At 54.4% G+C, this 25,458-nt stretch overlaps 1 protein-coding gene across 1 annotated transcript in view; it reads right to left on the minus strand.

Annotated features, from left to right (window-relative positions):
* Window positions 1-25,458, minus strand: part of CFAP46 (cilia and flagella associated protein 46) — a 119,610-nt gene that overhangs the window by 59,271 nt on the left and 34,881 nt on the right. Inside the window, 9 exon segments of the mRNA XM_025395562.1 lie at window positions 1,103-1,252; window positions 2,042-2,200; window positions 3,611-3,816; window positions 5,038-5,209; window positions 9,816-9,999; window positions 10,528-10,666; window positions 13,294-13,378; window positions 19,349-19,511; window positions 19,937-20,068. Coding sequence (XP_025251347.1) covers window positions 1,103-1,252; window positions 2,042-2,200; window positions 3,611-3,816; window positions 5,038-5,209; window positions 9,816-9,999; window positions 10,528-10,666; window positions 13,294-13,378; window positions 19,349-19,511; window positions 19,937-20,068 — 1,390 coding nt within the window.

The following is a 25,458-nucleotide window of genomic DNA, read 5'->3' on the forward strand; positions in this document are numbered from 1 at the left end:
GTGTGTCCTCCAGGCATGGGGGCATGTGGGCACCAGGACACAGTGCACGGATAGTCACAAAAGCTTCATGTAGTAGCTGTTAACCGGAAACAGCCCATCCACCAGCAGGTGGATGGACGAACCATGGCCTGTCCACGCAATGGGCCACCCACAGCAATGCATGAAACACAGACCATGGCCTGTCCACGCAATGGGCCACCCACAGCAATGCACGAAACACATCGACAGACCATGGCCTGTCCATGCAATGGGCAACCCACAACAATGCATGGAAACAAACACAGACCATGGCCTGTCCACATAATTGCCACCCACAGCAACGCATGAAACAAACTCAGACAGACCATGGCCTGTCCACCCAATAGGCCACCCACAGCAATGCACGAAACAAATCATGGGGACACAGTGAGCCTGGCAGGTCCCACAGACGGAGTCCCAGGTGAAGGACGCTCACCAAAGAGAATCCACCCCAACAAGGCACAGAGATCTAGTGGACACCCAGTCCTAGTCCCTGGAGCTGTGTGCATGACCACAGAATGGCGAAAAGGACTTGCGGGTGTGATAAGGTGAGGACTCCGAGGTGGGGAGGGTCTCCGGGATAGTCCAGGTGAGCCCTAAATGTAATTCTGTGGGAGGGAGCGGGAGATTTGATCTGCGACAAAAGAGGAGGCCATGTGACCACAGAGGCCGACCGGGATGAGACAAGAGGGATCTTCCCCGGGCCCCGTGGAGGGTGTCACCCTCCCGACACCTGGATTTGGGCCCAGGGAAACTGATTTTCAGCTTCCGGCCTCCAGAACTGTGAGGGGATCAGTTCCTGTTGTTTTAAGCACCCCGCTGTGGGAGCTTGTCATGAACACCTGTCCTGTCTTGCTAGGTGCGTGTTGGACTTGGGTGGGGAAGAAGGAAGGCTTTCCTGGGTGTCGGTAGTTAGGGGCAGACAGTGGTGCTGGGAGGGCCTGTAGGGGGCTGGGGGCTGATGGAACTCTGTCCTGTCCTCCTTTTTCTGGCTACAGTTCACAGTGGAAACTGGACCTGGGGACAGGTCAGGGGACACCATGCTGTGACGAAGGTTTTGAGCCTTTTCCTTATGTGAACGTACCGGCTTCTGGATACTTGAGGGGTTAACAGTAGAGTCACTTCTGTCCTGTTTCAGCACAGACAGCACTTCCTCGGGGCAGGAGTAGGAAGCCCACTCTTCTATGCTCGTGGGTAAGTCTTCCAGTTGTTTGTTAGGAGCTGGGCTTTGGCACTAGAAAGGCAAGAATGCAGGATTTCCCTGAAACGGTGGAAACAGCAGACGCCGCCCCCCCGCCCCCACCGGCATGGCTGTGCAGCAGGCAGGCCACAGCCCTGGGGAGCCGGCATCCCCCCGACCAGCAGACCCCAGCGAGCACCCAGATCCAGCCTCTGACACTGTTTCCAGGCAGTGCACGCAAAGCTTTCTGCCCTGTGCACAGCCAGAGTTGGCCTGGGGGTGCCCAGGCTCAGGACTTCCAGGAGCTAAGGCTCTGCAGCCTCTGCCTCCTGCGTCTCCCCTCAGTGACAGCTGACTGGTGAGCTCAGCAGTGCTCGTGCCAGGGTCCAGGTGTGAGCGTCCCGCTCTGGGAAGCTGGGCGGCCAAGTGGTTTCTCTGCCCAGCACTTTCAGAAGTGGATACTTGCAGAGAGAAAGGTTTCGTGGGATTAAAAAAACACTTTTCTCACTGCCCTGGGACCTAGACCCTGGGCTGTGTCTACTGCCATGGCCTCCGAGCCTGGCAGACCTGGGACAACGTGCTTTGTGCAAGCCACATGCGTTACGTGGCTAGCTCCAGGCCTGGGATTCCCGCCAGGGACAAACCAGGGTGCTTTACAGACATTCCCTCACATTGTCCTCCAAGAACCTTGACAGGGAGAGAAACCGCGGCACAGAGGCCGGCCAGGGCCCAGCCTCAGCACTGAGGCCACCTGGGGCTCCTCCGAGAACCCTGACAGGCAGGGAAACTGAGGCACAGGCCATCCTGGGCCCGGCCTCTCCACCGCGGCCGCCTGGGCACCACCTGCTTGGGCTCCTTGGCTTTCTCCTCCTTTCCCTTCTCCTTCTCCTTCTCTTTACTCCTCTCATTCTCCTTCTCTTTTTTAGGCAATAACAGATGTGAGCTGGTTGCTGCCAGGGGTCCGCTTTCTAGAACTGATTTTCCTGCTGTCATCAAGGAAACCTGGGCAGGGATGAAATCCACGTTTGCAGCACTGAAAACCCACCCGCCACCCACTCCGCCCACCCTCCACTCCTGGGTGAGGGACGCTCAGACCCACAGGGCTCCCCAAGCTTTAGTGCTCTGGTGGTCTTACGTCCCGTCAGCTACTGTCAGGTGAGGCCCCTAGAGCACAGAGCGGGGCTGGCCGGGGGTGTGGGCACTGGGGGCTGCAGGGACATGCCCATGAGCACACTGGCTCCGTGGGTGTCCCTCAGTCTCACTCCACAGCAGGACACCCCTGGCCCTGGGGCTCCCTGCTGACCATCCCACACCTTCCCTGCAGCGGCTCTTGTCGGGGCTGTGCCCAGGCAGGGAGGACACTGGGCACGTCTCCTTGGCAGGCCCTGGCCCCTCGAAGCCCTGACACATGTGGGCGTTTGGAGCAGGTGTGGCTGGCCCCTCGCAGCCCTGACACGTGTGGGCGTTTGGAGCAGGTGTGGCTGGCCCCTCGCAGCCCTGACACGTGTGGGCGTTTGGAGCAGGTGTGGCTGGCCCTGGGGGGGACTTGCCACTCCACGGGTGAATGAGTTCAAGGTCTCTAATTAAGAACCCATGAGAATAACGTTGAGCGATTCTCCTAGAAGGGTCACAAAGAATGGCGGCTTGGGCGCCCATGGCCCCAGGTCTGGCAGTGGTGGAGGCTGGTGGGGGGCTGGCGTGGAACATTCTGAAGACGGGATGAGGGGGCCTCCCTGCCTTTCCTGCTCTGCCCATGGGTGGGCCGTGTCCCTGTTGATCCCGAGATGCCCTATGGGGGTTCCGGGCAAACTTGTCCTCAGAAGAAAGGCCTGCCATGCCTGGCGCTGCCCTGCTGGGTGTAGCCTGCGGGAGGCCTGGACAGGCGCACGGGGCGGCCCCCAACAGTGCTCCTGGTGGGCTTCACAGGGAGAGGTGGTAGGAGGAGCAGGATAAGGAGGGGGGTGGGAGTGGGGCACAGAAGAAGGTTCTGGAAGCCCCGTCAGCGGGCGGTTCAGGAGCTGTTGGGCCCCAGCTGCCAACAGAGGCGCCTGCTGCTGCCTGGGCGTGGCAAGCCAGGCAGAGGCAGTTTTGGGTGATGGTCGGCAAGGGCACTGGGGCGGGTGTCAGGGAGGACTGGCTGATCTGGAGGGAGCCATGAGCCCTCCCTTGGGGAGTGCTGGGAATGTGGAGGGTGCAGGAGTGAAGAGGGGAGTCTCTTGTTTTCATGCCGATGGAAATCATCCGGTAGAGAGGAAGAACCCGGATGTCGCAGGAAACTGCTCACATCTCAGAGGTCTTTAGGAAATGCTGGGAAAGGCTCTGATGCCTTTAGAATGCTCACTGCAGTTTCCCCAGCCCACAGCCCGTCACGGGAGGCATTGCAGGGACAGGGGAGCCTTCGCTGGGCCTCACCTGCCAGATGTGCCTGAAGAAGGCATAGGCTGCAAGGCAGCAGTCCTCGTAGCCCTCGGCACCCGGCGACAGCACCAGTGCCAGCAGGATGTGCACACGGGCCAGCGCCTCCAGCTGCCGCACGCTATGTAGCTGCTCCAAGGACACCACCTCCCCGGCCTCGGACACGGAGCTCTGTGGGGGCATCTGCATGGCCATGTACTCCCCTGAAACACGGGGTGCCCGAGGCTGAGAGCAGGCCCGGCTATGGGTCTGTGGGCCCCAGGCCACTCCCTTCCCTGCCTGAGGCTGCGGGGACTGTCCGGTGCCTCGCCGACCCCCGGTGCTCCACTCTGCTGAGGGCCGGGAGCCAGGGGAAGAGCCACGTGTTGCACTTACTCTGCGAAGGCTGAGCTTGGCCACCCCCTCACCCCCAGGGGCGGCTCCACTCTCAGCTCCAGCCCCAGGTCCCCAGGCCCTGAGGGCTCTCCTGCTGCCCTGTGTGTCCTGGAAGCCTCATGAGCTGCACCTGGCCTGGGCATCCCGTTCCTGTCCCAGACTGTCCCGAGGGCCTGGGAGTTCTGAGCAGGGCCCTCACTCATCCTGACAGGGGGCTAGGAGCAGCAGCCACGGGGAGGGTGGCCCTGAGCAAGCCAGCATTGACAAGTGCTCTAGGACGGCCCGGCTGTGTGCACGTGTGTGTGTGTGCACGTGTGTGTGCATGTGTGTGTGTGCACGCGCACGTGTGTGTGTGCATGTGTGCATTTGTGTGCGTGTGTACGTGCGTGTGCGTGTGTGCATGTGTGTGCAGTGGCCACCCTCGCTGGGCTCTGCCAGCCTCTGCTCTTCATGGCAGGCCTGCGGGAACCACCCCATGGGACTCTCCAGGCGCACCTGCGCTCCCCACAGAGTTTCTGCCCCGGGTCACCCTGAGCTGATGCCCAGGCACTGGCGGTGTTTACGCTCTGGACGATGCCAGTGGGGCTGCCATCGTCTGCCCAGGTCCCCACTTACCAGCAAACCCCTACCTCCCTGCACTGCTGTGAGCAGGGGCCGTGTGGCCAGGGGCCTGCGGAGGAGAAGCAGCTGGAGAACGGAGCCCCTACCTCGAGTCGGAAGCCACTTTGGGGATGGCTGAGGTGCCCACAGGGTCTGAGGTCTCCCCCAGCCTCCTGAGGAAGGCGGCCTCCGAGCCGGCCCAGCTGTGTGCCTGAGGACATGGCTTCTCCCTGACCTGGACAGAACCTTTCTGTGAAGGTCGTCTGGTGGGGGTCAGGCTGAGTCCCTCAGGGCCCCCGCAGAGGACAGCGCTGTGACGCATCGGGGCTCCTGGCCTCCAAAGCCTGCATGGACACGTGGATCCCCAACGGCCGTCCAGCCACGGAGCGCGAAGCAGAGCTCTGGGGGAGCTGCGTGGGGTCGGCACCCTGCCAGCGGAGTGGGCTCACCGTCCGGCGTGGGCTCTGCCTCTGGGGCGTCGCTGGGCGGCTTCATGGCCAGCAGGATCTCGACGGCCCAGCGGAGGTGGAAGACCACGTCCTCTAGAGGAAAGTGTCTGTGGTGGAGCCACTGGCCGAACTCCATGAGGTACTCCACCTTCTGCCACTCCGTCTCAGGCTTCTGTGGGAGTGAACAGAGAGGGTGACACCCTCGCGATAGCCCTCGAGGCTTTCCTGATGCAGTGAACACTTTCATTGCTCACTTTCTAGAAGAAAAGGTTCATTCTTATCCCACAGTGACCGTTTGGAGGCTGCCTCTAACGAGGTCAAGCTGCCGTTTAGGCTCATTGGGACGTTTCAGGCACAGGCGAGATGGCGCTGCTGTTTCTTTTCACAGGCAGCGTGTGGGCAGGCTGCAGTTTGGCGAATCCTTCCCTGTCTCCTCACCCTCTGCAGGTGCCACCTCCTGGGGCCTCCTGGGTCCCCAGGCATTCCCTGCACCACAAGAGGACACGGGACAGGGGTCCTGCTGTCGCCCTGTCTGTGGGTGGCCCTGTGTGGGTGGTTCTGCGGGCAGCCCCGCGTCCCTGCTGGAAAGGACGCCTCCTCAGGGCAGGAAAGGTGTTTGCCCTGTCCTGCGTCCAGATGCAGAGTCCAGTCCAAGGCCCAGCCGGGGCAGACTTGGCCACCGTCGCTACAGAATCGGATGAGACCACCCTAACCTGACCTTTGCAGAGCAAAGCCCCAGCCCTGTGAGCCGGGGTTAGCCTGCACCGCACCCTCCGCAGCCCCGCCGGCCGGGGTTAGCCTGCACCACACCCTCCGCAGCCCCGCCGGCCGGGGTTAGCCTGCGCCGCACCCTCCGCAGCCCCGCCGGCCGGGGTTAGCCTGCGCCGCACCCTCCGCAGCCCCGCCGGCCGGGGTTAGCCTGCGCCGCACCCTCCGCAGCCCTGCCGGCCGGGGTTAGCTTGTACCGCACCCTCCCCTCCACAGGTGTTGCCGAGGCCACAGCCACAGTCTTTTCCAGCAGGGTGGACCTCGCATGGGTGTCGCCGCCACTTCATTTCTGCTGCCAAATATCTGTGGCTCTCTGAGCGCTGGCCCATGCCACTTATTCAGCCCACGAATCTGCTGGAGGTTCCCTCTGTGCCCGGCACTCACGCTGCATCGGCCGTCATAAGCAGGTGCCTGTGGGCCTCAAAGCACAGACGCTCTGCAGGACACATGGCTCAGGACCAGAGAGCCAGTGGTAGGAGGAAGGGGCCTCACCCGGCGGAAGCTGAGGAGAGCCTTGAGGCACTGAGAAATACCATGGGGGGTGTTTGTGGAGAGGGTGCTCCGGGCAGGGGTGCAAGGCTCTGCAGTGCGGGTAAGACAGGAAGGGACTGAGCCACAGCACTGTGGGCTGGAGAATGCGTACAGCAGCTCTGACCTGGACCTGGGGAGCCTCCCACTGCTCTGCAGAGAACAGGCCGGGGTGAGCCAAGAAGAGGTTAGCGCTGCCCACACAGGGAGACGGAAAAGAGCCCAGGGCAGCAAGGAGGTGGGGGTCTGGACAAATCTCAGGGCAAAGCCCATAATGGAGTGTTGGATGGGCAGGTGTGAGCGTGGAGAGGTGTGGGAGGGTGTGGGATGTGTGTGTGTGGGATGTGGGGTGTAAGTGGTGTGTGTGTGGGATGTGGGGTGTGAGTGGTGTGTGGGATGTGGGGTGTGAGTGGTGTGTGGGATGTGGGGTGTGAGTGGTGTGTGTGGGATGTGGGTGTGAGTGGTGTGTGTGGGATGTGGGGTGTGAGTGGCGTGTCTGGGATGTGAGGTGTGTGGTGTGTGTGTGGGATGTGGGGTGTGAGTGGTGTGTGTGTGGGATGTGGGGTGTGAGTAGTGTGTTCAGGATGTGGGCGTGAGTGGGATGTGGGGTGTGTGTTGAATGTGGGATGTGTGGTGTGTGTGGGATGTGGGGTGTGAGTTGTGTTTGGGGGTATTGGAAGTGAATGGTGTACATGAGATGTGCGTTACAGGTGTGAAGTTGCAGCCTGTGGGGTGTGTCTGGGTTGCAGCTGTGGGCTGTTATGTCGCGTGTGTCTGTGGGTCTAGGTGCAAGGTGTGGTTTTGTTGTGGGTGTTGGGTGTGAGTCCAGCCACTGGAGGATGGAGCTGCAACATCTCGAGGGGAAAGGCAAGAGGAAGAATGGTGGGAAAAGCAGGCATTTGGTTTTGGGCAAGACGCTGGCCCCAGGGCGGGGCCAGGCAGGCAGCAGGATTCACAGGTCTAGGGGCAGGGTCTGGGCTAGAGAAGTGCTTGTGGGGAAAATGGGCAGCAGCCATGTTTAGTTCAGGACGTGGGGTGAGATCAGATGGCCAAGGTCCTGCCCTTAGCCCAGGGCCTTCTCTGTCATGAAGAGGTGGAAAGGGGAGAAGGATGGGGAACTGGTGAGGTGGTGGGGCCTGGGAGCCACGTGAAGGATGCCATGGATGGGGAAGGAAGGGAGCAGCTGTGGAGGCTGGCGGTGGCTCCCACAAAAGCTGTGGACATTGGGGAGGGCCTTGGCCCTGATGGGGAGGTTCAAGGGAGAGCGGGTCATCTTCTCAACAGAAGTGTGGGGCCACTGGAGTCCACAGGCTGAGGAGTGCTGGGGACCCTGCCTCACACCGTATAACTCATAAATGTAACAGCTACAACTATAAAACTCAGAAGAAAACGGGAACAAATCTTCAAGACCTTGGGTTATGCAACAGTTTTGCAGATACAACGCCAGAAACACAAGCAACAAAACAAGAAACAGACAACTAGAATTTCATCACAATTTAAAACATGTTTGTGCCACAAGTCATGCCATCCAGGAAGTGAAGAAGTGGTTGAAAAAGCAGCTCACAGAATGAGAAAGGGTTTGCAGATGATGCTCCTGCTAAAGAACCTGCATCCACAATACACCATGAGCTCCTATAAGGCAACGAAAACCAAACCACCAGATTAAAAATGGGCAAAGGACTGCAATGAACACTTCTCCAACCACCTACAAATGGCCCATGAGCACGTGGGAATATGCACCCCATCATGAGTGGCTGGGAAAATGCAGGCACACCAAACACGAGGAGACACCCCCTTCACACCCACCGGCACAGCCAGAACCGTCGGACGACATCGAGAGCTGGTGAGCGTGTGGAGAAACCGCAGCTCACAGCCGGCAGGTGGGAAGGCAACCCTGTGAGGCCGCTGTGGGAGACGATCTGGTACTTCATCTCATGGCCCCACACAGGGCCACCGTGTGCCCAGCAGCTCCACTACTGGGCTGTGCCCCCAGGGGACGAGGAGGGGCCACACCAGAACTCGGGAGCAAATGCTGACCGCACCTTTCGTCACAGCAGGCAGATCATGGGAAACAACAAACAGCCGGGCGTGGACTGTGAGACACGGAACGGAATATGACTCAGCCCTAAACGAGAATGATGGGGATGGCCCTGGGCGATGTCATGCTGAATGAAGGACCACGTAATGCTTGGCTCTGTTTACAGAAAATGTCCAGGTCCGCAGCTTGCTGGGGCCGATGGACATAGGGAAGGAGGGGGAGTGCTGATGGATGCAGCGTAGGGAAGGAGGGGGAGTGAGTGCTGATGGATGCAGGGTTTCTGGGAGGTGATGAAACCTTCTAAAATTGTGTGTGGGTGATGATTATATAACTCTGAGAATTCACTAAAAACATCACATTGTACCTTTAACAAAAACAGACAACTGGAGGAAGGACTCGGGTAAGTGAAGACAGAAAACACTTTCAAGGGCTTCTGCCCCGACGGCCAGTGCGACTCGGCTGGGTCCTGCCTTCCCCAGTCACCCCGCAGCCTCCCCTCCTCAGGCCCTTCCTGCTTTCCCTGGAGGAGGCCAGGTCCTCGCCTGATCCCCACCAACCCCAGCAGGGCAACTGCTGAGGAACGACGTGGCCTCTGGCTCCCCGGAGAGAGGCGCAGTGGCTCCCTGTGGCTCCCCCATGGTGGTACCCGGGCATCTGCCTTGACTGCCCAGTGCCCTGAGCTGGCACTCACACAGCACCGTCAGAGACCCCCAGTCATCCTCAGTTCCCAACGCTAAGGGCTGCCTGGACACCAGAGCAATCCAAAGACCTCAGGGGAGGATTGCTCTGAGCTGGAGAAACAGCCTGCGTAACAGAAAAGCCTTTTAAGATCTTCACTAATGTTGAAAGGTTCATGCCTTTCACACCAGGGGCCTGGGATGCCTTTTCATCCCTGAGATGAAGTTCTCGGGTACGCACCACATGGCCCTTGCTTCTGACAAGCAGAGGCATCAAATCAACGCCAAAGCGCCCACCTCCTCCCGAGCCCACCTCCTCCCGAGCCCACCCCAAGTGCATCGAGGGGAACACCCGTCTCACCTTCCTGGGGGTGGGGAAGAGACGCCAACGTCCCCAGAACGCCCACATCCCAGGGCCCTGCAGAGCCCTGCTCCCCTGTGCAGCCACCCGCCCATCTGGGTCCCTGGGCCTCCAGGGCGCTTCTACTTGGGGCATCACCCTCTGGCCCCCTCACCCTGCTCAGGGACAAGGACCTGACCACGACCCCTCTATGCTGGAAAGGGACCACTGAAACCAGCTCCAGCCATCATCCCTGACTGGTCGGCCAGAGGAGTGCCCGGGCCGCACGGCGCATTCTCTGCACCATCAGCCGTGGCTGCTCTACGTGCCGCCCACGCCAGGTCCCGGCTGAGCTTCTGTCCACACGGTTCTCCCTTTTGCTAAAGGACACATTTTACCACATGCACCCACGCTCAGGGCTTCGCACCTGCAAGGCCTGGATGGCGCTGTTGTAGCAGGCCAGCTTTCCAGACACGCTCGGCGAGTTCAGGGCCAGGCGGTGCCACATGCGTGCCAAGTAGTCCTCACTCTCGGCCTTGAATTTCTGTATTTCCATCGAGAAATTCTGCCCGAGCTTGGCCTTCACGATGACCATGTGCTTGAAGATCAAGCTAAAGAAAGGGAAGGTGAGAAACCAACGTCGGGATCGGGTGGCAGAATTTTCAACGTGTGTGATGCGGCCCGGACTTATTCCTCCACTTCCTGCTTAAAAAGACAAAGCAAAGCAGAGTCCAGGGGAGTGGGGGTCTCGGGGCTGCGTGGGGTTTTCAGTCCCCGCTCTCCCTGTGTTGAATTCTCCTGGGGAAGTCATCTTCCAGCACAAGTGGGAACCTGCGGAGGCCCAGGCAGAGGGGGGCAGCGAGGAGCAGGGAAGCACACTCCGGGTGGGGGTTCCGCAGGCGGTGGGGGAAGCACACTCCGGGTGGGGGTTCCACAGGCGGTGGGGGGAGCACACTCCAGGGAGGGGTGCAGCACCTGGTGGGGGGAGCACACTCCGGGTGGGGGTGCAGCAGGTGGTGGGGGGAGCACACTCCGGGTAGGGGTTCCGCAGGCGGTGGGGGGAGCACACTCCAGGGAGGGGTGCAGCACCTGGTGGGAGGAGCACTCCCCGGTGGGGATGCAGTGTCTGGAGCACTCACAGGCGGTGGGCTGTCCTTGGCAGCACCTGCACGGCCTCATCCAGCACCTTGAGGCCACCCTCCCAGTCGTCCTGGTCAGCGTGGCTGTGGAAGAGCAGGCCATAGAGCGCAGCACGGAGCATCAGGTCGTCCTCAGCCCCTGGGAGGGAGAAGAAGGGGTGTCCTTGGAGCCGCCCGATCCCTCATCAAAGGCGCCCTCGGACCTCCCGGACTAAGCTGCCCATCACAGTGCCCCTGAGGTGGAACCGTGGCTTCTCAGGTGCCCAGGCCGGCGCATGCCCCGCAGGGCTGATGTGAGCTGTGGACCTGCGTGGCCCCTCCAGCTGTCTTGTCTGCTTGCTGGTTGCTGCCTCTCACTCTCCATCTGCTTGGAGAATTCTGCGTTCACAGACACAGCCCTGTGTTTCCACGTATTAAAGATCGGAGAGCAGGACTCGGGGTCCTTTCAGGAGTTCCATGGAAAGCTCCCCCGCAGCCGAGGACACAGCGCCATGTGCGTGCTTGGGAGTCCACACGCTTGGCGCCCGCAGCACGGGAACAGCCCCCGAGTCTCCGCACGGGCAGCAGAGCCATGTGACACTCAGAGGCAAAGGTGTCCGCCTTCGGGGCACACGCAGAAAACACCTGCCTGCTGGGAGGGGAGCCCCACCCAGCCTTCACAGGGCGCCCCGTGGGCCGTCAGTGCCCCCAAGTGCACAAAGCCAGCAGGGTGGGTCCTGGTGCTCTGATCCACATCTCTGTCCTCGTGAAACACCCCCCAGGGCTGACAAGAATCACATGCCCGGTTGTGGACAGAATGTGGTTATAACTGAGCAGTAACCAGGCTGTGCCCTGGCCACGTCCTTGTTGTTAAAAGTTGCCTGGACCCCATCGCTCCTGTAGATGGGGTCTCTGACGTAAGAATCCTAAGGCTTTGGTTGAAGGATCATTTAGGATGTTTCTCAGACCCTGAATGCCAGCAACCAGTGTGGAGTCCCCCACAGAGGAGCGCGATAGGGACCGGCCCAGGAATGCCTTCCCAAGACCCTGCGCTCTTCCGGCAGTCAGCCATCTCCACACTTCCGTCCTCTCCAAAACCCTCAAGACCCCCAAACTCCTCAGGGAGGTGGGTCTGCGGCTGCATCCCCATCTCCGGCTCAGCCACCCCAGGATTAACCCTTTCTCTGCCGCAGCCTAGCCTCTCAGTGGAAGGACTTGCTGTGTGCGTCGGGCTCGTGCTTGCAGGACCAGCAAGCCACACACACTGCTGGGGTTAGTACTCAACTTAGTAATTACACGTGGCCACACTTTTGTTTATTATTTTAAATCAACTTTGCCTCTCTAAATAGACTCTAAATGCTCAAGGTAGGTTCCACTTTTCTATTCCACAGCATTTAAAGATTTCCCAAATACACATGAGGACTCTTAACAGGGATAACTTTTTTAGCAGACAATTTTTTTCTATAAACATGAATTGGTATTCTAATATGATTCTATTGTTCTAAAGTCAGTATGTGTTTTTGTACGTTTGTTTTGCAGCTGTTTTGTGTCCATGTTTTTTGTGGAGGTAGAAAAATGCGATTTATCTGTCAGCACAGCCGAGAGGCCAGACTTCACGGCAGCCATGACCAGGGGTGACAGTGTCCACTCTGGACTCAGGGGTGTGTGGCCCTGGACAAGGTTCACGACACCAAAAATAACACTGTAAGCCCCCCAGCCGACTGAATGGACCCTCCTCTTGGCCCAGGGCCTTCCGAAGTGTACCTGGAAAACTAGTTTGGTGGGGTCGGGGGTGGTAGGGGGCAAGGGTGGACAGGTCTCATCACATCCCTTCTGCCTTTGGAGCCAGGCACAATGGACCAGCATCCACATGAAAACAGAACTCTGAGGGCTGACGGAGTGGACGCTCTGTAGCAGTAAGATACCAAGTTTCAGTCTGACTCTACCAAAGCATCACACGACAGATCGCAGGCCTGAAAGAGATCCAGGTATTTTATACCCAAATATCTTTCTTCAACACACTTTGAAGTGGGGCCCGCGCAGCTGTCTCTTGCAAGGAAAAACTACATCCTGTTGAGAATCCCCTTTTCCCTCTCCAGGGCTGTTCCCTGAGCCAGAGGAGAATTAACCAAGAGTCTGGTGCCTTTTTGTCTGATAAGAGCTTGGAAGCCTGGAGGCTGCATCTGCAAGATAAAAACCCTGGTCTCCACAACTCCTCATCTAAACCTGGACATTCCTTTCTATCGATTCCAGGTCTTTAGATAATAACTCTTTCAACAAATTGTCAATCAGAAAGTCTTTGAATCTGCCAGTGACCTGGAAGCCTCCCCTCTGAGTTGTCCCACCTTCTGGACCAAACCAATGGGCACCAGACATGTATTGTGATGTCTCTGCCTGTAACTCCTGTTCCCCTAAAATGTATGAAACGAAGCTGTAAACCAACGACCGTGGGCCCATGTTCTCAGGACCTCCTGCGGCTGGGTCACGCATCACGCTCCTCACATGTGGCCCAGCATCAATCCCTTCAAATAGTTCACAGAGTTTGACTTTTTTCCTGGACAGTCAGAAGGTCCCAGCTCTGGCTTCTTTGTATATTGAAAAGGAATTTCATGAGCTTATTCCTGAAGAGCACTCAGGTGCCTGAAAACAGACATTATCTGGAGTTATTGCCAGGTGGCTTCATGTCAGGGCACAGGAATTTAAAAGCAACACATGTTTAAAACTGGGCTCAAGTCCTTCCCTTTCCTTGTACCTGGAGCCCATGGGTCTGTCTGTCCTGCTACAAACCTGGAAGAAAATATCCTTCGGTCGTCCCGCTGCCTTGGAAGTCAGCCGTGGGCCACTGGTGCAGAAGCAGCGTCTTCTCTTTCTCCTAAAGTAACGCAAGTAAATGACACGTATATTTGAAAGTTGCAAAGTCTTTCACCACGAGCTAAGAAACTCCCCCTCTGAGTCTCCTTAAACTGCTTGCTATTGCCATAGCTGCTGTAAATTAACCTGACAATGTTGTACTGGCCACTATCGCCCACATTCTAAAGCTTAACAATATACAGCCAATTAATAGCTTAAGTTATTTTAATGTAAATTCTTGGCAAACAACTCAGGAACTGCCTCTTATTTCCCTTTAAAAACCCACTTGGAACTGCCTGTAATTGGAATGCATGTTCAGGACCACTTGAATCGATGCTTCCGGATGACAACCTTCAAGCTTGGCCCAGGCAAACTCTCTACTTATACCAATTTTGCCTCAGCTTCTTCCTTTTAGGTTGACATCGTTTTGCTTTTCATTTTGTTATAGAAGGTAGCTAGTCAAACATGAGCGGGGCAGGAGAGGCCCCCGCCCCGCACCAGGAACTTCAGGCAGCCATGAGGTGACGGTCAGGCAGCTGTTAACCATCTCTCTAAAATAATAATTGGTCTCAGCCAGCACCAGGGAAAGGCCGCCTCCCAAGAGACAGAAAAAACCTGAAACTGGTGATGAGCAGCTTCCCGATGAGATCTCAGGAGTTGGGCGAGCGGGCTCAAGCACACACACTACGAGGCAAAATGGCGGAGCTTCCCTGGCCTATGACCTCCCTCTAGGAACACGCGACTGGTAAGGGACGACCTCAAGTGAGCACGTGCAAAACTCCAGTAAGTACCCTAGGCGTGCGGCCCTCCCAAGTGCGGGCAGCCACCGTGCATGCAGACAGCCCACCGCCAGGGAAGCGTCTGGGGAGAAATCACGCAAGACCCTGGAAGTCGGCCAATGTATTGAGACAGCCAGGTGGGAAGGGGCCCCCAGAGACTCTCCGACCGGCCTGCTCACTGGGAGGAATGCGCACTGCGGGGGAGACACAGAGGCTCACGCCATTTGCAGCGGGGAGGAGCCCGGCCCCTCCTCCTCCCGGGTGAACCTGGGATCCATTCGGTGAGGTGGGAAGTGCACTGGCGGGAAACACTCTCTTGCTTCACTAAGAGCCTCTGTTTCCCCTTTTCTTCCTTTCTACCCAATAAAACCCTGCCTTTCTCACCCTTCAAATTGTCTACAAGCCTCATCTTTTGTGGCAGTGTGACAAGGACCCCGTCTTTAGCTGAACTGAGCAAAAGTCCCACAACAGTGGGAGACCCCAAGCCAAAGGTGAGCCATGCATGTGACCTCTCAGGTCTCCGCTCGGCCTCTTCCCAGTGTGCTTTCCTTCCCTTTCTTCCTGTTCTGAAGCTCTCTGATAAACTCACTCCTGCTCTGAGACGTGCCTCTGTCTCTCCTTCTGCTTTAGGCTCCTCAGTTGAAGTCTCTCTTCTGAGGAGGCCAGAACTGAGGTTGCTGCAGCCCGCTGCAGATCTGGCGCTGGTAACACACTTTGAGGTTGCTGCAGCCCCTGTGGGTTTGCCGCTGGTATCGTATTTCGGTGGTGTGTGACTCGAATACGTCTGCTGCTAACCATTCGGCTCTATCTAATTACAGATATTGCAGCAAAATTTCTGAAATACTAAGTCACAAAAAGTCTGCAGCTGCTCCCCTAACGTCATTGAGAGCTTTTTCAACGACATGAAACATCTAAGTTGGTTTTGCGGCTCTAAATCAATGTGACGAAAAGCACATTAGACAAAACTTAGGGAGGCAGTGAGAGCCAGTCTCAGAGGGAGTTCACCGCGGCAAATGCTGTATTAAAGAAGGATCTCAAATCAATAATCCAACTTTACATCATAAGGAACTAAAACACTAGCAGAAGGAAGGAAATAATAGAGATCAGAGCACAGACAAAATAGATAACAGAAAAACAATAAAGTCTATTGTTTAAAAGTTGGTTCTTTAAAAAGGTCAACAAAATTGAGAAGCCTTTAGCTAACTGACAAAAAAAAAAAAGGAAGACTATTCAAATAACTAAAATAAGTAACGCAAGTGGACACATTACTACCGACCTCAGGGAGGTAAAAAGGATTATAAGAAAATCCTATGAACATTTGCACACCAACAAATTAGATAATCTAGAAAAAATGAACAAATCCCTCCAAACACACCCAGACTGACTCAGGAAGAAACAGAAAATCTCAACAGACTTATAATAAGAGATTAATTAGTAATCAAAAGCCTCTTAATAAAAAAAAATCCTGGACTAGATGGCTTCATCAGTGACTCCCATCAAACATTTAAAGAAGCATTAGCAACAATCCTTATTAACTCTTCAAAAATGTAAAGACAAAGAAACACTCCTGGGTTCACTCTGTGAGGCCAGCATTACTCTGTTATCAAATCCAGATAAAGACATCACCAGAAAAGAAAGTTATAGACCAATATCCCTTATGAACATAGATGCAAAAATCCTCCCCAAAAGATTAGCAAATGAAATCCAACAGCATATTAAAAAGATGACTCATAATGACCAAGTGGGATCTGTGAGAGGTGCAAGGGCGGCCACTGTGGGCAGATCTGTCAGCGTGATGCACAGTATTCAGCATTAACAGAGCAAAGGAGAAAAACCACATGACCAGCTCAATGGATGGAGAAAAGGCATCTGGCAAGACCCAACACTATTTCATGACAAAAAACTCTCAGAAGACTAGAAATAGAAAATTCCTCAACATGATGAAGGGTCCTTATGGAAAAACCCACAGCTCACGCCACATGCAGTGGTGAGGCTGAAGCTCTCTCACTAAGGCCAGGAACAAGACAAGGTCGCTGCTTCCACTGCTGGTATTCCACCGGAGGCTCTGACCAGAGCTACTGGATAACAAGGAAGAACACGGTGAGAAGGCAGCCAGACTGTGTGTGCTACATTGGAAAAGAAGAGGTAAAACTATCTCTATTCACAGATGACATGATCCTATGCAGAGAAAATTCTTACAAATCCACAAGAAAGCATTAGAGTCAATTAATGAATTCAGAAAAGTTGCAGGGCACAAGATCAACACACAACAATCAGCTGTGTTTTTATGCACCAGGAATGAAAACTCCAAAAAGGAAAATTAGGAAGAAAGTTCTACAGACTGAGTTGTGTGCCCCCAAAATTCATATCTCGAGACTCTAACCCCCACTGTGGTGGTATTTGGAGACAGGGCCTCTGGGAGGTAACCGAGGTTAGATAAGGTCACGAGAGTGGGGTCCTCACGATAAAGTTAGTGCACTTTCAGAAAAGACACCAGAGAGCTTGCTTCTCCTTCTGTGTGCCACATGAAGACATGGTGAGAAGGCAGCCAGGCTCTGTGTGTGCCAGATGAAGACACAGCGAGAAGGCAGCCAGGCATTCATGGCCAGGAAGATGTTCCTCACCAGAATCCAGCCACGCTGGCTCCCCGATCTCAGACTTCCAGGTTCAGACTTTGAGAAATAAATTAAGCCATCCAGTCTATGGTATTTTGTTATGGCAGCCCAAGCTAAGACAGAAAGCATTCCTGTTTATAACAGCACCTTAAAAAATTAAATACTTAGTAATAAATCTAACTAAAGAGGTGAAAGACTTGTATGCTAAAAACTATAAAAGGTTGCTGAAAGAAATTAAAGATCTAAATAAATGAAAAGATAGCCCATGTTCACAGATAGGAAGCCTTAACATTGTTAAAATGTCAATACTACCCAAAGCAGTATTCAACACAATCTCTATGGGTTGCAATAGTCTTTTTAAAAAATATATAATTTTAAAAAGTGATCCTCACATTCATATGGAATTTAAAAAGTGATCCTCAAATTCATATGGAATTGCAAGGGGTCCCAAAGAGCTAAAATAATCTTGAAAAACAACAAAGTTGGAGGACCCATGCTTCCCAACTTGGAAACATATTACAAAGCTACAGTGACTCAAACAGCATAGTATTGGCAAAATGATACCATATAGGCCAGTGAAATAGAATAGGGAGCCCCAAAATAAACGCTTGCATTTCTGGTCAAATTATTTTCAGCAACAGTGCCAAGACCATTCACTAGGGAAAGCACAGTCTCTTCAAGTGGTGCTGGAAAAACTGGATATCCACATGCAAAAGAATGATGTTGAACCTTTACCTAATTCCATATGCAAAAATTAACTCAAATGGATCAAAGATCTAAACTTAAGAGCTAAAGCTACAAAATTCTCAGAAGAAAATAATGGAGAAAATCCTCATGGTATTGGATGTAGCAATGACCAGGGATATGACACTAAAGATACAGGCAACAACAACAAAAAAATAGATAAATTGGACCTCTTAAAAATTAGGAACATTTGTACATCAAATGGCATGATCAAATGAGTGAAAAGTTAACCCACAGAATGGGAGAAAATACTTGCACATCAGGTATCTGCTAAGGGATTAATATCCAGGCTCCATCCTGAGGCTCTCTGGCCATGAATCTCCATCTGTTATGGACCTCACCATCTGCAGGCCCTCCCTTCACGGGGCCCTGCAAGACACTGCAGGTTTGTAGGAACCACATATCTGGGTCAGCCAGGATTCTTGGTCACAAGTAGTAAAAATCTACCCTGGTCTTCCTGGGCAGCCAGAAAATGTGCTGGGCAGCGCCAGTGGAAGGCTAAGCCCTGGGGCCAGGAAGCTGCATCTTGCCCACAGGATGGCCACATGTGGGTTGGCAGGTTGGCAGGTTGGCAGGCCAGGTGGAGCAGCCTTGGCTTGCCTCTGTACTCTCCAGTCTGGCTCCAGAGGCAGTTCTGCAGAGCTCAGACCCAGGCTTCCTGGGAGAGCCAGTCCAGGAGGGTCCCTTTGCCTAGACCATACTGGATGAGGAGGCACTGCCCCGGAGGAGGCCAGCATAGGGACAGGCTGGGGTGGGCTGGACAGCCCAGAGGCCCCAACACAGCCTTTTCAAAGTCAGGCCAAGAAGCTGCCTTGGGAATGCATCTGAGGATCTGTGCAGTGGCTTCTGTGGCGGCACCCACTGCCTGTGCCTGCTGTCTTGTGCCCCACTCCCCTGTCCTCCTCCTCCCACTGGAGCTTCGGGTTATGCGGCTGCTCCTCTTAGAAGGGCTCCGTTTTGTGGGTTCTCTGTGGCTGACTCCTGATTCCCGGTTACGGCTGAGGCCAGAAGAGAGCTCAGAGTGGGCTGGACTGGCTCAGCCCTGGTCTAAAGACTGACCCCAATCCAAGAGTCTCAGCCTCTTCCCAGGAGGAGGGGTTGCCTCCCCATCTCCCAGCAGGGAGCTGCGTCCACAGACCTGTGAGCCAGGAGCACGAAGCCCTCACCAACTCCAGAGCCTACTCAGGAAGCCCAGTCCACAAGGCCAAGGCTTGTCCTGCAAATCTGTGCCCAGGGAGAAGCTGGCCAGGCTCCTGCTCTTGGGGAGAGGCCTGCAGGACCACTCCAGGACCCAAGCCCAGCCTCCCTCCAACAACCCTAGAAGGAGGTGCACTCTTGGATCCACATGGCCCCTCTCCTGCAACCATCCTCCCTGGGTTGCCCCATCCCCTGGGCCTTGGGGGCTCCACTCCCTGCCACCCCACTCTGCCTTAAGCCTCCAGAGGCACCTGTGGCTCAGCCCCTGCCCCCTGCCCTGCCCTCTGCTTGCTGTTCCTCCGGGCCACCCTCTCTCACGGCAGGTGGGGCCTGTCCTCCCTGCCTAGAAACCAAGCCACTTAAGGAAGGGACTGTGCTGGCCTCGCTCTCTACCCACTGCTGTGTGTCTCCAGTTCTGAGAGCCCCTCGGTGCATGTATGCTGCTGGGGGAGGTCAGGGCTGAGCACCGAGTCCAGCAGGGGGCCCCGCAGTGCTGGCACTTGGGGACCCCCCTTAGCCCCCTCCCCTCCTCGGCTGGTGCTGGTGCACCCTCTGGGAGGCCTGTGGGGTCTTTCTTTGGGAGTCTCTCCAGTCCTTTCTGGAAGACCCGCTAGAGGCCTCAGTGGGAGTCAGGAGCCCCCTCCAGGGCTGGCGCACCTGCTTTCTGGCCTCTGTCTTGTTGATGATGCCAATGATCCTCTTCAGGGCACCCTTGGCCTTCTTCCTGTAGACAGCTGAGGACAGGAGCGGGAGCCAGGCGTTCCAGTAGTGCCGTGCGGCCAGCATCACCAGAGTGCTGCTGCCCGCGATGCCTCCAAACCTGAAAGACGGCAGGTCATGACACAGTGGCTCCACCTGGGCCCACCTGGAGCTGCTGGACCAGGAGGGACAGGAAGGTCGGGCGCCCAGGGCCCATCCACGCGCTTGCTCCCTCCTGGGCATGTGACTTGCTCAGGCGTCCCTGCTGCATCCTCCCCAGTGGGCCTTTCTGGGCAGCGCAGGGTCAGACCCCCACCAAGGTCAGGCTGTATTAGCCCAGGCAGGTACAAGGGCAAGAGAGGGCCACCGCACCTCCTTGAAGACTGTGCCCTGAACTGGCCACACTGTCCACCTCGCCCTCCCTGGCAGGAGCCCTCCCTTGGGCCCACAGGACAGACCACAGCCTTGGTGAGCACAGGGGTCTGGCACAGCAGGGGATGCACACAGCCCCCACAGCATCACCCCAGCCCCTTTAGAGCCATGCACCTGGCGCTCTCCGTGAAGGCCTTGGCTGCCACCAGCCGCAGCTGCTTCCGGCCCTTCAGGTTCTCCATGATGCTCCTGCCCTGGATGCCCGTGGCCGTGCACAGCATCTCTGCCACCAGCCGGGACTCCTCGCTGCAGGACACAGGGCCAGTGAGGAGGGAGACCCCTGTGGCCCACCTTGGATCCTCCCTCCCTGGGTCACGGTCACTGACCTGTGGACTGCACAGGTGGTATTTTAAGATGGGCACCTCCTGGCCCATGAGCACATATTGCACAGGGCTCCGCCCTCCCCGAATCTGAGCCAGCCTCAGGGACTCGCCAGACTGCAGGGATGCAAGGCCCTGGTCTTCTGAGGCCTGGAGTGCCCACGTGTGGCCTGGGCACTGAAGACAGCCACCCTGGGAATGCTCTCAACCACGGAGCTGGCAGCCACGTGGCAATGGTGGGAGTGGGCTGTGGGGACATCCAGCCAGTGGACCCTCAAGACTGTCGCCCCAGCTGACTCTCATAGGAATCTTATGAGAGACCCCAACTCAAAACTCACTGGCTGTGTCCAGTCAGTCCCCAGAACCATGGCGCAGAATCACTAACTGTTTTTTTAATGACTAATCTTTAGAGGGGCTTGTGCAGCAACAGATCCACAGAACCAGCCCCTCTTTGGGGGCCTCTCCCCTCTACGGGTCCTGCTGCCCGGGCCCACATGGAAGTCTGGCCTCAGAAGGTCCACTCTGCACCCAGAGCTTGGCTGGGTGCACACTCCTGGGCGTCAACAGCAGCATCAGCTCCACGGCTCCTCCTCCCTGGACATTCGCTGCTCCAGTGCTGCCGTGGCTGGGGCTGCAATGCCACACACAGTAAGGCAGGATTCCCGCCATGGACGGGGAGCACGCCCTTGCGGCTCAGCTCAGAGGCGGCACCGGATTTATTCTCTGAGAAAGATGCTGGTTCACGGGTAGACTCCCTTCATGGACCAGGGTCCAGAGCCAGGGACCTGCTTGCAGGAGCAGACAGCTGCTTCTGCCCCTCTGTCCCGAAGGAGTCAAAAGAGGAAGGCGCTGCCCCTTGGCCTGCATGGACCCATAGTGCCCAAAGCAAGCCGGTGGTGTGAAGCTGAAACCACCTTCTAAGGCGGGCATGGCGACCTAGGCAGGGCAGGAAGGAGGGTTCCGTTTCCTGGGCACTGCCGTCCTAAACATTTTGATCTGTGTTAGGCAGTCGTTGAGTGTTCCATAAATGCCAGTGAGTGAGGTCTGCTCCTTCCATCTGTAGCCTCAGTGACTTCCCCCCGCTTTGCTCCGTCAGCTGCTGAAAGAGGAATGTTAAAATCTACAGCTAGAACCGTAGATGGATCCATGTTTCACTTCCTGTATTTTCAAGCTCTGCTATGAGGTGAACACACATTTAGCATTTTTATGTCTTCTTGAAGATTTAATCCTTTCTGATGAGGAAGGTCTACCTCGGATAGTGTGCCTGGGCCGTTGAACCGCCACACCAGCTTTCTCGTGGTTGGCGCTTGCACAGTGCCTCTCTCCCGTCTTTTTGCCTTTAATCTGTGTCTTTACATTTGAAGAGGGTCTCCTGTACATAGTTGATCATTGGGTCTTGCTCCTGTGTTCTGTGGGATAAACTGCATTTTAACTGCAGTGCTGGTTTGTTTACATTTAATGGAATGACTGTTATGACCAGGGTCAAATCCACCATTTGCTCCTTGCTTTCCTTTTGACTTACATGTTCTTTGTTCCTTTCCTCCCTTTTTTTTGCATGAACTAAATATTTTTAGTATCCCAATTCATATCCTCTGTTAGATTTTTCGTTATATCTCTTTGCTTCATTCCATTTCTTAGCACTTGCTCTGGGGATTGCAGTATGCATCCTTCACCACCCACGTCTACCTCACCCGAGTCCTACTCCACATCACGTGCGGCAGGAGGGCCCTCAGAATCGCTGCCTCTCAGCCCGTCCCGTGTGTTTCCACTGCCCTGCATCTTGCCTCTATATTATGAAAAATCCCACAATAGGATCTTATTTTTGCTTTAAAAGGTCAAGTGTTTCTTGAAGAATTTAAGAACTGAAAGGGAAAAAAGTCTTTTATGTTTACCCCCAAATTTACCATTTTTCATGTTTTTCATCTCCTCTAGCATGTCCTCTTCTAAGGATTGGCTGGGAATGGATCCTCTTAGCTTTTATTAGTCTTAAAATGTCTTGATTCTGTATTCATTTCTGAGGACTATTGCTGGCGGATATAGAATTCTAGATTGACAGGTTTTCTTTTTCAACACTTAAAAACCATCACCCTTTGTATTCTGGTTTGCATTGTCTCTGATGAGAAGCCAGCAGCAATTCTTGCCCTGGTTTTCCTGTATGCACAGATCCATCCCCACGCTAACTTCTTTCCAGGATCTTCTCCCGGTCTTTGGTCTTCGGCAATGTGACTACAATTCCCCCACGATGGAGCCAGGCGTGGTTCTCTTTGCTTTTATCCCACTTGGGGTTCCTTGAAAGTCTTGGATCTCCAGGTTGATATTTTTAATTCAACTTGTAAAATTTTCAGCCATTATGTTTTCAAATGTGTGTATTTTGGCCTCCCCCGGCTGCCTCTGTCTTCCTGAGACTCCAGTTGCACTCAGGTTAGACCCCCTGCTATGGCGCCCCGGTCACAGATGAAAGCTCTATGGCCCCACTGGTCGCAGACGGAAAGCTCTGTTCATTTAGTTTCTCCGTTTTTCTCCTTGTGCTTCGGTTTTCAGAGTCTGCTGGCCTGGATTCGAAGTTACTGATCATTCTTCAGTGTCCAGCCTGATGATACGCTCTTCCAGTGGCATTTCCATTTCAGACACTTTGTTTTTCATTTCTAGGAATTCCATTCAGTTACTTTATTATAGGTTCCATTCTTTATTGAAATTCCTGTCTGTACACTAGTTATTTCCATTGAAAATCTGTGATTATATTGACAGCAGCTGTTTTCGACTCCTTGTCTGCTCATGTCAACATACACCACAGCTGGGTCCATCGGCTGTTTTTTTTCATCCTGGTTATAAGTCACATTTTCTTGCTTTTGTGCACATCTAGTAATTTCTGACTTTGTGCTGGACATTGTGAGGGCTCAACTGCTGAAAGTGTGGACTGTGTCGACTTCCTTTAAAGAGTGTTGGGTTTTGTTCTGACAGGCAGTTAATTACTGGTGGCTCAGCTTCATCCTACTGACATGTGGTTTAGGCTTTGTTGGGGCAAGTCTGTACTCACCCCATTGCTAAGGTGTGTCTTTCTGAATGCCTGGTGTTCAGTGAGGTACCCCCCGATGTGAGCTGGTCATAACTCCAACTTCTCTTAGCACAGGATGGCCTCTGGCATCTTGTCAGCTTACAGACCCCTCCATACCTGTTTTCTGCCAGGCCTGGAATCTAGTCCTGCGCACACATCGTTTACCACCAGGCAGGCCAGACTCATGGGTGGCTCCACAGAACGAGGGCCCTGCCCCACATGCCCACGTCACGTCCTAGACACCTCAGCTGCTGCAGCCCCAAGCCCTGACCTGTTTCTCCCCACGACTCTTCCATCTGAGGCCCACTCCCCAGGCTGCAGCATGGGAAGCTCCCTGAGGCAGAATGCAGAGCCCACTTCTGATATTTCCTTCTAGCAAGAATGGCTGCCTTGTACTACCTGCTGTCCAACAGCTAAAAACAACTGTCTCATGTATATTTTCAAGTTTTACAGTTTTTCTTTTTCACAGCACAAGAGTATGACACCCATTATGCTTTCAAGGCCAGAACTAGGTGACTTTTAAATTTATATTAATAACATTACATATAAATATACATAATATATAATATATAAATATATATAAAATCACTGTTGGTGATAACGTTAAATAAAAATGTTGAGCTGAGTTGGAAGGTCCAAATGACACTCTTAGACTATTGTTCTTTACGCATTTTGTGTGTATTTTAAGAATCTCATGAAATTTCTTATTAATATAAATTCCTTGACGTTAATAGCATAAGTGTGAAACTGATTTGGTAACTACACATTCACAAATTGAGAATATGAACTGATTAGTAACTGTTCTACTTTTCACCAAGAATGGAAAGCCACTTTGCCATTAGTGTAAAATGAAATACGTGTAAACTTTTTAAAGTATCTCTTACAAAGGCTGATCGTCTGCTGCATGTGGGCATGGGTCCTGCTGGACTCGGGGAGGGCCTGTGGCTCTGACAGTGACCAGCGAGGTGACCACATCATCTCCTGCTGAGCAGCAGCCTGCTGTGGAAACCCACCCACGCTGCACCCAGGGCAGAGCGGCTCCTGCTGGGCGCAATGACACCAAGTGCCACTAGAGGACAGCAATGGTCCACAAAGGACTTTCCAAAAGTCCTCACATGGAAATCCAATTTTTCCAGTCTCATATGACCTCTCCTTTTCCCTGTTACCGTATGTATAAATTCACAGCTTTAGCTAATTTAACAGAAAAACTGATTTTTAAGTCAACTTACACAGCAGTGGCAGGGCCAGGGCGCCCAGCCCCGACATCCTCCTGTTGTGTGCCACCGTGCCCTCAACACTTGGGGAAGTAATGCTCACTCAGTTACAAGGAGGCTCTGTGCAGAGCACTGTGCACCATCACCTCTGTGACGCTGTCTTTGTAGTTTATTTCTCTTAGAAATAATGTTTGTTCTGTTCTGTTTGGAGACAGAGTCTCGCTGTGCCACCCAGGCTGGAGTGCAGTGGCACAATCACGGCTTGCTGCAGCCTCGACCTACAGGCTGCTTACGAGGATGAATTAAGTTCAGCTCACTCAGACCCCCTGTAGCCCCTTCCAACTGACCTGTGTGGCCAGTGACCGCATGACACTTAATCCCCACCTATCACCTTAGCACCTACGATGTCATGCCAGCCTCTCATCTTCCGGTCCCCACCGTGACCCTGGTGACTCACCTTCCCGGCGAGGACCACAACACCCACACTTCCCTTAGCTCGTCCTTCCTGCTCTACCAGCGGATGTTACCTGCGCTTTTCCTTCACTTTCGTATTGCCAAAATCCATCCTTTCGTCAAAATGCTTCCTTCTTTGTCAACAAGTTAATCCTAAAAGTGGAATATCATGAACACCATGTTTCTCACTGGAGAGTCCGGCTGTAAATGACTTGGTTTCCCAGACTCTCTAATTGGTGTGCCCCACTGAACTGTCCCCACCCGTCATGTGAGGGACTCTGTTTCCCCGCCCTCCCCAGGGTCCTCCTGAGCCGCCTGATGCGGTCAGGCAGCTCTCTCTGCACAGCGTCCATCTGGGGACAGCTCTTGACTACTTTCCCGGGTTGAATCTGTTATTTCCAGCATCCCACATATCTTTCTCTTTTTTTTTGGTTTACTTCCTTGTTTTTCTGGATCATATCCTCAAGAAACTTTCTAAAAATGGTGTATGGGAAGTATACCCTCTGGGTCCTTTTGTCTAAAATGGCTTATTTTGACCTGATACGTGACTGACAGTTTGGGTGAGCTCGAACTCGACGCTGAAAACTACCTCCA

The sequence above is a fragment of the Theropithecus gelada genome, chromosome 9 (genome assembly GCF_003255815.1).
Source record: "Theropithecus gelada isolate Dixy chromosome 9, Tgel_1.0, whole genome shotgun sequence".
Lineage (NCBI taxonomy): Eukaryota > Metazoa > Chordata > Mammalia > Primates > Cercopithecidae > Theropithecus > Theropithecus gelada.